Raw genomic sequence first — 13,128 nt, 5'->3', positions numbered from 1 at the left:
AATGCAGAATATTTGAACAATACAACTAGCAAAGCTGACCTAATGGACATACACAGAACACTACAACAAGCAATGTCGGAATACTGCTTTTTCTTGAATATGCAGAACATTTATAGAAATTGACCATTCACACCCTGAAGTACTATATAATGACAATGAATGATATACAGCTACATACAACAATATAAATGTATCTCACAGATGATAATGTTCAGCAACACACACACATACATACAAGTTGGTTATTCCTATTATTCAAGTTTTCAGTACCCTGATTGATTTTCTTTTGTTTCCTTGTTCTATCTGTTTCTGAGCAAGGTATGTTAAAATTTTCCATTTTGATTAACCAAACTAATACAATGAGAAATAGAGGCTCTTTATAATTCTATAACTATTAATATTATAGACACTGAATTTATAATTTAAAAGATTTTCATGAAGAGAATTCTAGGCCTATAAATTTCACTCTTAATTTTTTAAATGCTTATGGAAGGAAAAATACTGATTGACACAAACTTGCTATGATCTGAATGTTTGTGTGTCCCCTCTTCCTCTGCAATCATAAGTTGAAATGTTAACCCCTAAGTTTATGATATTAGGAGGTAGGGCTTTTGTGGAGATGATTAGACCATGAGGGCACAGCTCTCACAAAAGAGGTTCCAGAGAGCTACCTTGCTCCTTCCAGAAGGGGAAGACACAGCAAGAAGATGATATTCTGTTTTATGAACCAGGGAGTAGGCCATCACCAGACACAAATGTGCCAGGGCCTTGATCATCAACTTCCCAGCTTCCAGAATTGTGAAAAATAAATTTCTGTTGTTTTTAAGCCACCCAGTTTATGGTATTTTGACATAGCAGCCCAAATGGACTAAGACAAACTCTTCCTAATAAGTGAAATAAAAGTAACACTTCTCAGCTTACTATATAAAGCCAGGATAGCCTTGATGCCAAACTCTGACAAGAGCATTGTGAGAATGGAAAGTTAAAAGCCGATTTATTGTGCATGCGAGTGTGTGTGTGTGTTGCTTTTTAACGTTTATTTTGGGTTCAGGGGTACATGTGCAGGTTTGTTACAACGAAAACTCATGTCACAGGGGTTTGTGGTACAGATTATTTCATCATCCGGGTACTAAGTCTAGTACCCAGTAACTATGTTTTTAAAAATAATTATTTTTTCTGTAGAAACAAATTTCTATCATAAACATATATTTTAAAAATTGTAAACAAAATGTTAGGAAACTAAGTCCAATGATATAAAGAAGGATTATACATCACAAGCAACCTGAGTTTATTCCAAGAATGCAAGATTTGTTTATCATTAACAAATCAACCAATGTAATGCATGGTATCAATAAAATAAAAGGATAAAAATCCATATTATCCATTCAATAACAGAAAATGTGTGATAAATTCAATGCCTATTCATGATTTTTAAAAAACATAGTAAATTAAAAAACAAAGGGAACTTAATAAATCTGATAAAGGATTTATGCAAATAAACCCAATCAAACAATGTATTTAATATTAAATATTTAAAAACTTCCTCTCTGAGACCAGGAATAAGACAAGATTATCCATTAATATTACTTCTATTCAATATTATACTGAATTTCATAGGCAATGCCAGAAAGCAAGAAAACTATATGATTAGAAAGTTTTTAAAAGACCCGGCATGGTGGCCTACGACTGTAATCCCAGCACTTTGGGAGGCTGATGTGGGAGGATTGCTTGAGTCCAGGAGTTAGAGACTAGTCTGGGCAATGTAGTGAGACCCTACCTCTATTTTTTTAAAAATAGAGAGAAGGAAAAAAATACAATAATTAAACTAACAATATTTGGGGATAGCATGACAGTATATAAACCTAAAATATAGAAATAGCAGATTTTACAATTTAGCAAGGACATTGTATACAAAGTTAACATAAAATCAGTATTATTTCAATATACTTACAACAAAAACCAATTATCAAATTAAACTTCTTTTTTTTTTAGATGGAGTATCATTCTGTTGTCCAGGCTGAAGTGCAGTGGCGTGATCCCAGCTCACTGCAACCTCTGCCTCTCAGTTTCAAGCAATTCTCCTGCCTCAGCATCCTGAGTAGCTGGGATTACAGGCTTGTGCCAACATGTCCAGCTAATTTTTGAATTATAAAATTAAAGTTTTAAAATAGCATTAAAATATCAGCTATCTAATAATAGTTGTGCAATACCTCTACATACACATACACACACATAAACATTAAGATAAAATAATAAAATAAATGGAAGAATATACCTTGTTAATGGGTTGTCTGTCTCAATATTGTCAATATGTTAACAAGCCTCATATTTTTATAGATTCAATAAAGATCAAAATAAAATATTTTCAATATACCCCATATTTTCTACAGATTCAATATAGTGCCAATTAAAATCAGAGCAGGGTTTTTTTTTTTAATAGAAACTGAGAAGCTGAATCTACAATTTATACAGAAATGCAAAGAGCCAAAAATAGCTGAGTTAATCTTGAAGCAGAAGAACAAAGTGAGAGAACTTACACAGTTATATATCAGTACAAGTGTAAAGCTACTACATTTAACACAGAATGGTATTGGCACAAGAATAGACAAGTTGCCCAGTGACAGAATCGAGAGTCCAGAAACAGAACAAATATATAAAGTCACGTGGCTTATGACAAAGGTAGCACTGCAGAGTAGAAGTGAGAAAAGGATGGTCTTTTTATTCAATAGTGCTGTGTATATACACAATCTAACTGGATTTACACATGGAAAATATAAATCTTGACTTCTACATTGCACTGTATTCAAAAACAATTTCAGGTAATTTAATATCTAAATGTGCAAGTTAAAACAAGAAAGCTTCTGGAACTACAGCGACCACTAAACAGATGTGGTTATTTAAGCTTAAATTAAATAAAATTAGTAACATTAAAAATTGAGTAGCCCAGTTTCACTAGCCACATTTCAAGTACTTGGTAGCTACACATTCCATATATGCAGACAGAGAAAATTTATAACATGTCAGAAAGTTCTATTGGTTAGCAATGTTATAGAAGAAAACACAGGAATGTATCTTCAAGACTTTTTTTTTTTTTTTTTTTTTGAGATGGAGTCTAGCCTTGTCACCCTGGCTGGAGTGCAGTGGCACGATCTCGGCTCACTGCAAGCTCCGCCTCCCAGGTTCAAGCAATTCTCCTGCCTCAGCCTCCCGAGTAGCTGGGACTACAGAGGCCCGCCATTACACCTGGCTAATTTTTTTTTTTTGTATTTTTAGTAGAGACGGGGTTTCACCTTGTTAGCCAGGATGGTCTTGATCTCCTGACCTCGTGATCCACCTGCCTCGGCCCCCCAAAGTGCTGGGACTACAGCCATCAGCCACCTCGCCCAGCCATCTTCATGACTCCAGAGAAGCAGTCAAGGCAGTGGCTCCACGCTGTACTAGTGGTTATTACATTCATGATTGGACATTTGCAGTAAGAAAAATACCAGTAAGAATGCCCTTGGTGAAGCACTGACTATTATTAATTTTGATAAATCTCCACAATTAAGTACAAATCTTTTAAATATTTTGTGTGAGGAAATAGAAATGAAAAAAGTATGTTTAAAGTTCTTCTGTTGTACACTTAAGTATAAACATATAAGGAAGGAAATTAATAAAATATGAAAATTAATAAAATAGAAAGCAAATATACAAGAAAGAGAACCCAAACACCAAAGTTAGCCTTGGAAAGACTAACATCATTAATAAACTACTTCCAAGTCTAGTCAAGAAAAATGAGAGGTGACACACCCGGATTGAAAAGGGAAACATCACTACAGATCCTGCAGATGTGAAAAAAAGCCACAACAGGACATTATAAACAACTTTATGCCAAAATATTCAAAAATACAGATAAAACTAACATACATCTGAAAAAATGAAATGTACAGGAATGAAATAAGAGCAATAAAAATACAAAGAAATTTGATCTCAATTAAAATTTTAGGTACAGAGAGCTTCACTAGTGAATTCTACCAAATATTTAAGAATGCTATATCACCAATCTCAGCAAACGTGTCCAAGGAATAGAAAAAAAAATGTGAGAGAGATAGAGCAACAGAGATAGAGACAAGATTTCCAGCTTGATTAACAGGGCCAGCCTAACCTTGATACCAAACACTAATAAGAACAGAAAAAGACAAATCAACCTAAAAATCCACTATTAAGACCTCTTAATTGGTTGTTTTTATTTTATATGAACATTATTTTGAGTTTAAACAAAACAGCTGTAATCTTTGCTTAACAATTCTAAAGAATAACCATCATGTGTTTGAATTCAGAGTACATTTTGAAGGTATGTCATTAGAGTGCCCCTATGAACACAGAATATCTGTAGATGATAACCAGATGGCTCTAGCAACAGCCAAGGAATTTGGGATGGGTTAGAAATAAAGTGTTTATCTTTCTCTACAGCACAGGAGAATATGAGATTGCATATTTATTTCTAGATTCCAAAACAAGTTCCAAATGAATATATAATAACCTTTGTGTTTATAGTCCTTTCTTTTTCATAAATGCAGTATAAGAGACATGTAATTTATTTATATCCTGAACCATTATCTTACTCCAACATTAAAATTGGGAACAAAATGAGTGGCTAGCTACCTTTATTATTTAGCTTTGCTTCTTAAGAACAACCCTTACCAATAAATTCCTTACTTCCCATAATACTTTAGTCAGGATCCTAGACTGTAATCCATATTCACTTGAAGTTCTGCCAAATGTTAATATTTCTAATATTCATATGACACGCATTTGAGCATTGTAAAAACCTTTCAGCAATTTAGTCCACCTTCATTCCAACCTAGCTAAGTGAATTTAGTTGTGGAAATATTATTGTTTCCCTCAACTGAAAATATTGAAGACAACAAAAGTCAATAGGTCACTAACATTATGAGACACATTGTCAATACTTTCCCACTTATATGTTTCCAAGGTATTGTTTTTCTCTTATGTCCACTCAAATTATGTTCTTTTTCTTTCCTTTTTCCTGGTTTGAGGTTCTGCATTATACAAAATTATTGTGTTGTCTACGTGAGTTTTTAAATTTGAATATATTTCATATGTCATGCAAACATGCAAACTTCCTTAGTTTCATCATTCTAAAGTTTCGGGGCTTTTTTTTTTTTTTTTTTTTTGAGAGGCTGGAGGTGCAGTGGCGTGATCTCGGCTCATTGCAAGCTCCACCTCCCGGGTTCACGCCATTCTCCTGGCTCAGCCTCCCGAGTAGCTGGGACTACAGGCGCCCGTCACCACACCCGGCTATTTTTTTTTTTTTTTTTTTTTAGTAGAGACGGGGTTTCACCTTGTTAGCCAGGATGGTCTCTATCTCCTGACCTCGTGATCCGCCTGCCTCGGCCTCCCAAAGTGCTGAGATTACAGGCGTGAGCCACGGCGCCCGGCCTCATCATTCTAAAGTTTTTAAAAGTATGGTTATCAGCTTCAAAGTCAAAATAGATACACAAAACATCTAATTACCCTATGGGAGAGTCTACTTGTGGAATGTATGTTAAATAAAGCACCTTGAATGCCATAAACATTCTACTACTGTTAACAAATGACATTGCAAAGAGGAGATACCCTATTTCCTATATACCCTGGCAAAAAAGAAGATGCTTTAATTCCAGGTGAACAATACACCAATATAACATTGGTATGTTCAAACTATGCATAACTTTCATGTGGAAATTTAATAAGGCCAGTTGTACTGTAAGTATTTCATGCATTTTTGCTGCATTAATATATTTATACCTTTAAAAATTATCAATGCAATCAGTTTTTAATAAGTAGAAATTTATATCTCAGAGGTACCATCTTACATTCCATTCTAAAAAATTTAAATTGCCCATCAAGAATGTTAACAGAAAAAGATGGACATGAGGTACACAATGTCTAGTTGTTATACAGTCAGTGGATCAATTTTGTTTATATCTTAAATATTATCAATTGGAAATATAGAGATAAAAACCATGTTTTCCTGAATTTCTTAAACTGATCATTTTACATAGTATTACAAGCTATGTTAATATATACTGTAAACTTACTGTAAACTAAAATGAAAGAACTTAGAATTTGAACAAAATATAAACACATATGCATCAACATGATTCTATAAGACTCAGATACACATTATAATCATTGTTAAATGTCATGCTTTTCAAATGATTTGAAATAAAATGAAAGCAATAAATATTTTATTTCTAGAATTCTGTTGTTATTAAGGCATTCAGGATACTATGACAAGAATTCTTTTCTAAAGAATTAAGATCAGATCAATAGGTAATTGAACAGGAAGAAGTAAATAACAAATGCCTTTGTGAATTACAAATACCCCATATTTATAGAAGTTATTTTATTCATGTTTTTATGAATCATACTTCATTTATTTAGAAGGAAATATCCAGCCCACAACAATTATTAGCAGACCAATGAGCTACCTAAAAAGCAAAATATCAACAATGATGGAAAAAGATTGTTCAACTGAATGAATGGGATGGTACAATATTCCGGCACATATGAACAGTATATCTCTATTATTTTGTTAATCATATAAGTTTAAAAATTTGGTTTGAAAGTTTTTTTTCCTCTGTTATTTCCTATACTTTTCCTTTTAAATAGCTAATTTTCCTTCTAACTTCTAGATTAATCGGCCTTCCTATCGCTTACTTATATTTCCTTTCTAGTCTAGTGAAAATGTGTTTCTAAAAAAAATTCCTCACTCCCAAGCTTTATAGCTATTACTGGTATTCTCATCTCTTTTTGTTACAGAAAGCAATGAAATAAAAGAAATAAATAGTGAAATTTCTTGGTAGAAAAAATGTTCACATATTAAGTGCTCTGATACCTGAAATATTAGCATTGTAGCGCACCAATTTTCTTCCCTAAAGTTAACTGAGATTCTATTAAATAGTATCCACTGCAAATTTCACAATGTAATGATGTGCACACCTATTAATTCCTTTGTCATCTATAGAACTGGACTCATACTTAGTCCTAGACACGGCATTGAAGTTTTTCATGCTAGCTCTAGAACCGGAAAATTCCTCTGTTATGTTATTAGTGTATGTCATGAGGAAGAAAATAATCATTGAAACAGTACATTTGAAAGTGACCTTTAAACTATTAACCACATATACACATCTAAAGTAGAAAAGTAAGTTAAAGTTTTTCCCTCTGTGTTGAACAGTGTTACCATCCAATTCATATACGCACATATTTATTCAGTCAGTCAGCATTTACTAAGCATATTTTATATGCTGGATTCTATTATATTATGAAAATGTTAAGTATGGAAAATTTTAACATATGTAAATTTATTTTATTTGCAGCTGCCATCATTACTTGAGGAAAAGTAACTTACAAGCCACTTTTCTCCTTATTGCCTAGAGTAGTAAAACAAGGAATGCTTCATTTTCCTCCCTTAATTTCTACACACCTCCTTCTTCTGCATCTAGGATTTCTATGAGAAGTCAAAAAGTAATAATGTAGAATTGCTTCAAAATGTTATCCTAACAGCACTCAAGAAGTTTGAGGGCCAGCTGCAGTGGCTCATGCCTATAACCCCAGCACTTTGAGAGGCCTAGGTGGGAGGATCACTTGAGGCTAGGAGTTTGAGACCAGCCTAGGCAGCATAGTGAGACCCCTGTCTCAAAAAAAAAAAAAAAGTTTTGAAATGCCAAGGGCCACTAACAGATAAATTAAAGTATTTGAATCACTTAACTTTTATTAGATACATTACTCTCAAATATGATATTTACTTATTTGTTAAATGTATTTGTCCTCTAAAATAAAAGAAATTAAATTCAAGTTGAATGGACTTTGGATGGTAAGTGCACCTTTGAACACATAAATATTTCTGACATAAAAATTACTCATCTTTCCTCTTTGTAAAATATTATCAATAGAAACACAAAACAAAAGGTTGTCAAGTTCTATATCCAACAATATGATCTCCTATCAGTATAAATAGATGTTATGAGACAGGCTTACAATTTCTGTGTACTTACAAAACACTGCTATGGAGCTATTAGCTATGTTTTAGGGTGCATTCCCAAAGAAGACACCTTCACCAAAATGGTATTCATGAAAAGTATAGGCTAGAGAATACACTGTTTTTTATTAAATGGTGTATCATATTAAAGATCCAACTAAATCTGTGATCTCTATCACAAAGCCTTCTCTGACTTCTTCCTCCCCACTCAGATGTTCTCTTATGTTCCCTTTCTCCCTTCTTTTAACCCCCATTATAATTTATTTTTACATCTTTTGTGGTTATTGTCATCTTTTAATAATGCATTGCAATAGTTTAAGTAAATGTCTCACCTTTCATATTATATTCATATTAAGCAGACTCTTAACATATTTTTCATTCTTCAGTTTAAATATTAGAGTGCCTTACATATCTGTTGCTTATAAAATATTTTGGTACTTTATTTTTAATTTTAGACCTTCATGCCATATTACTTTTATTGTTCTTAAATAGGTTTTAATTTTTACCCTTGTTTCTCAAAAATAAACTATAAGTCCCTTGAGGCCTAGGGCAATCTTCTAATACTTCTATACTTTCAGATTTCTTGGCACAGGAAGTGCTAAGAAGGAGTGTTTAATTCAATTGATGAAATGTTGTGAAAGGCTTGTCTAACAAATATTTCAGAACACAGCTAGCAGCCATCTCCTGGTCAAAGGAATCAAATTCCATAAAATTTGCTTACCATGGCATTGACATTAGCGTGATCCCCTTTCCTATTCCGAATCTGAATACAGGATATTGGCAAATTCAGTCCTACCCCAGTGGCAAGATTTCGCAGGTCAGCAGCATTGTACTCCCCACGCAACAGCAAACTGTTATTATCAGAACCAAGTCCCAGAGAGGCCTGATACAGATAAGTCTGAGAAAGTCTCTCAACTGTAGTGACATCTATGGTGGCTGATGTCATGTAAGGATTTGAAACCGTCTTCCTTCCATACCTCAGATCCTCTGTAGAGCAACAGCAGCTCTGAGGGCAACAACCTGGGCTCTGGTGCAACTTGGTACACACGAAGAAAAGTAAGCACCCCAGAAATAAAAAGGAAATACAAGCCAAGGCAACTACTAAATACAAGTTCTGGGCAGAAAGCTGCCCTCCTGGTTCCCAGACATCTTCAAAGTCTGGAAGTAACCGAGGAACAGAGTTACTCAACAGCACACCCAGAGTGACAGAGGAGGAAAGTGGTGGGTCTCCATGGTCCCGAACCACTACCACCACGCTCTGCTTAACTGCATCAGTGGGAAGAACTAAACGAGCAGTACGGAGTTCACCTATATTGGCTGAAATTCTAAAAAGACTAGAGTCAGACGCCCGGGAGATGTGGTAGGAAAGCCAGGCATTAGAACCACTGTCTGCATCCTCTGCTACTACTTTTGTGACCAAGTGTCCAGTCCTGGCAGAGCGGGGTACAATTTCCACAGGGACAGAACCATTTCTGGGCGAGGGAAACAAGATAACTGGATAATTATCATTCCTATCTACCACAAACAAGTTTATAGTCACTGTTGCACTTCTGGGAGGAATGCCACTGTCCCGGCCTTCTACTTGGAAGTGAAACCCCCTGAGCTGCTCAAAGTCAAAGGAAGTTTTGGCAGTGATAGCCCCACTGGATGATTCCACTGCCACCAAGCTAGAGGCTGGTGGCCCTTCAGAGATAACATCCAACAGCTCATAAGAGACAAGGCCATTCTTCCCCAGGTCAGGGTCCTGGGCAAACACTTGGCCTAGAGAGGCCCCAGGGCCATTGTTTTCAGCAACGAAAAGTTCCTGCTGCGGCTGAGGAAAGCTTGGTGTATTGTCATTCACATCAGCAACTGACACAGTGATTGTCCTTCGGGTGCTAAGTGGGGGTGAGCCACTATCTGAGGCCGTGATCAGGACTTGGTATTCACTGATCTGTTCCCGGTCCAGGGGCCCATCAATCAGCAGGCTGTAGTAGTTGTCAAAGGAAGCCGTCAGCTGAAAAGGGCCTCCACTAGACATGCCACAAATGACCCTACCATTAGAACCGAGGTCTTCATCCTTTACATTAAAGAGAGCAATCACTGTGCCAGGAGCAGCGTCCTCCGGTACTGGGTTCCAAAGAGTCATGAAGTCTAGTTCGGGGGCATGATCGTTCACGTCAGTCACCTCCACCAGCAGTTTAGCGGTGCTAGCTAAACCAAAGACACCTTCGTCCCTCGCCTCAATGTATGCCTCCAACAGCGTTTCCGGCGGACCTAGTGAAGCAGCTACTTGCACCTCTCCACTTTTAGGGTGCACATGAAAGCGGTGTCGCAACTCTGCTTGCGTGCTATTGCTTAGGGAGTATCGGACTTCCCCATTGGACCCTTCATCTGGATCCAAGGCTTGAACTCGGAATAACACAGTCCCATTGGGTGCAGTCTCTGGAACCTTGGTGCGGTATACGGAGCGCTCAAATACAGGCGCGTTGTCATTTGTGTCCACCACTATGATGGTGACTTGGGCGTCTCCTGAGCGGGCAGGTAGCCCGCCGTCCCGAGCTGTAAGCACCAGCAGGTGGGTGGCGCGCTGTTCGCGATCCAGTGCTTTCTCCAACACCAACTCCGGGTATTCGCTGCCGTCAACCCGCGATCCCATGTCCAGGCGAAAGTGCTGACTGGGGCTTAGGCTGTAGCTTAGTATCCCATTGCTTCCCTCGTCGTCATCTTGGGCATTCGGGAGAGTAAAGCGGGCTCCGGGCGTCAGGAACTCGGGGATGTGCAGCTGCACGTCGCCGGCAGGAAAGAGAGGTGAGTTGTCATTGGTGTCCAGGACGTGAACCCGAATCTTGTGCAGCTCCAGCGGGTCCTCGAGCACCACGTCGTAGGTCAAGACGCAGGCAGCTTTGCCCCTGCACAGCCGCTCGCGGTCCGCCGGTTCTCTGACCACCAAGTTGCCGCTGGCTAGGTCCACCCTGAAGTAGAGCTCGCGGTGGCTGGAAAGGAAGCGAAAGTTCCGCGAGGACAGAGCGGCCGCTGGCAGCCTCAAGTCCGCGGCGACATTGCCTACAGCTACGCCCCGCTCCGTCTCCTCCGGCACTGAGTACTCGAGCTGTCCCGCGGCAGCGCCGCAGGAAACCCACAAACATAGAACTGCCACCCCCCAGCCCACCATCCTCCCTCTGGGCGTCCACGTTCCACCAACACGCTATACCAACAGTGACCCAGGACCATGCTCCGGACTCCTGGAGAGCACGAGCCGCGGGGAAGAGCACGCTCCTGCCGGCCGTCACTGCTGCGGGCTAGACACTCAGCGACCGCCGACGTTGCCGTTCCCGAACGCCGGCATTGCCGGGGCTGGCCAGCTGGGAGCAGGGCTTGCTAGGCTGGAGGCTGGGTAGCCGTCTGGGAAAGCGGAACCGGCCGAGTGTTGAGGAGCGCAGCGCCGCCTAGAGGTGCAGAGACGAGGCTGCCCGCCCAGGCGCGAGAAGTGCCCACGTCTCCAGTAGCAGCCGGCTGGGGTCTCGCCCACAGCGCTGGCCGCGGGCGCAGGGCGGAGCCTGGGAGACGCCCCGAGACACTAACTCGTCTCTGCTTAAACGGTGTTTTCTAGGACAACGCCCTGAGGCTGCCTGGATCTTAACCTCCACAACCTCTGCCTGCAGACTGCTGGTAACTGAGGCTGAGCCCCGCTGGGCTCCTCCTGCCACCCTTTGGGAGCCGCGCGTCGGAGCTGGGCGCTCTGATCCCTGCGCACCTCTCCCGCGGAGAGGGCGGGACTCCGCGTGGAGCTGCCAGGCGAGAGGCGGGACCGTGAACGTGAGCGACCACACCTTCTAGGCTTAAGGAAACAGGAGCCCCCCAAAACAAGTGCTGCGGGGCTTTCTGCGTTGGATCCTGCTGCGGAGCTTTCCGCGCTGGGTCCTGCTGCGGGTTGAAGTCTGTCCTGCACCCTCTTGTATCCCAGGAGCCGCCAAGAGTGCAATAGAGACGACAAGGAGGGGAAGGTTGGGGAATAGTGTCTGCATCAAACTGCCTCCGGACTCTGGTTTTTCCAGGCAGCGGAGTCAGCGAGCTCAAGGCTGTTTTGCGTGAGAGCAGTTTCTCCTTCTCCAAGAGGCTCTATTTGGGAGTGCTTTGCAAACGGCCCTTGACGATCTGGGTGAAAGAGGAGGTTATAAACCAGTCAATACCAATAACTAGAAACTCAAAGACTTGACGACCCGTCCCCAAAGAGGACGTGAGAAGAAGGGGAGGGAAAAGTACTAAGATACTCATCAGAGTTTGACCAGGAAACTACTCTGTACACTTTCTTTCTGTAAATATTTAGAAAACACCATGAGGCGGGATAAGAATAGGCTAGATACCCATCCTTTCTCCAGCCTCGCTTTTTTTTTTATTATTATTATACTTTAAGTTCTAGGGTACATGTGCACAACGTGCAGGTTTGTTATATATGTATACGTGTGCCATGTTGGTGTGCTGCACCCATTAACTCGTCACTTACATTAGGTATTTCTCCTCGCTTTTAATTTGGTCTTCTGCATGGATATTGGGACAGTGATCAGTTCTGTGAGAAACATCTCCGAGCCACAACTGATACACCCAAATTCTGCCTAACATCCTACAGCCAGTTCCTTTCCCTAAGAAGGAGGCAAGCCAAAAGGAGACTCACTGACTATTGACTCTTAAGCACTAAATTCCTCATTCAAATCCTTCTCTTAATACAATTGCAATATGTTCAAAGCCCCAATAATGAAAAATTTGGAAGACAAAACCTGAACACAGATCAAGAATTAAAGTTTCCAGGACATATTTTCTGGTAGAAATCTGCCTAAAAGTATCGATAATTATTGAAGCTGGGTGATGGTACATTGGGGTCAATTACACAATTCTCTCAACTTTTGTGTATGTTTCAAATTTTTTTCCCTCCCTCCCTCCCTCCCTCCCTCTTTCTTGCCTGCCTGCCTTCCTTCCTTCCTTCCTGCCTTCCTTCCCTCCTTCCTTCCTTCCTTCCGAGATGGGAGTATTGCTTTGTTGTCCAGTCTGGTCTCAAACTCCTGTGCTCAAGCGATCCTTCCATCTCAGCTCAGCCTCCTAAAGTGCTAGGATTACAGACA

General features: G+C 39.8%; 2 protein-coding genes across 2 annotated transcripts in view; both read right to left on the bottom strand.

Annotated features, from left to right (window-relative positions):
• The window catches only part of LOC105528395 (protocadherin alpha-13), a 130,576-nt gene that overhangs the window by 70,739 nt on the left and 46,709 nt on the right, over positions 1–13,128 (bottom strand). The window lies entirely within an intron of this gene.
• Positions 8,281–11,874, bottom strand: PCDHAC1 (protocadherin alpha subfamily C, 1). The gene has a single exon (XM_011965091.1). It carries the CDS (start codon positions 11,181–11,183, stop codon positions 8,727–8,729), a length of 2,457 nt encoding a protein of 818 aa, XP_011820481.1. The 5' UTR covers positions 11,184–11,874; the 3' UTR covers positions 8,281–8,726.

The sequence above is a fragment of the Mandrillus leucophaeus genome, unplaced genomic scaffold (assembly GCF_000951045.1).
Source record: "Mandrillus leucophaeus isolate KB7577 unplaced genomic scaffold, Mleu.le_1.0 Scaffold714, whole genome shotgun sequence".
In the NCBI taxonomy this organism is placed as follows: Eukaryota; Metazoa; Chordata; class Mammalia; order Primates; family Cercopithecidae; genus Mandrillus; species Mandrillus leucophaeus.
Note: the sequence above shows the minus strand (reverse complement) of the source record. Positions and strands in the feature narration are given on the sequence as shown.

Bases quoted from the DNA above. Each gene is read 5' to 3' on its own strand.
- PCDHAC1 (XM_011965091.1), bottom strand. From the start codon at position 11,183: ATGGTGGGCTGGGGGGTGGCAGTTCTATGTTTGTGGGTTTCCTGCGGC.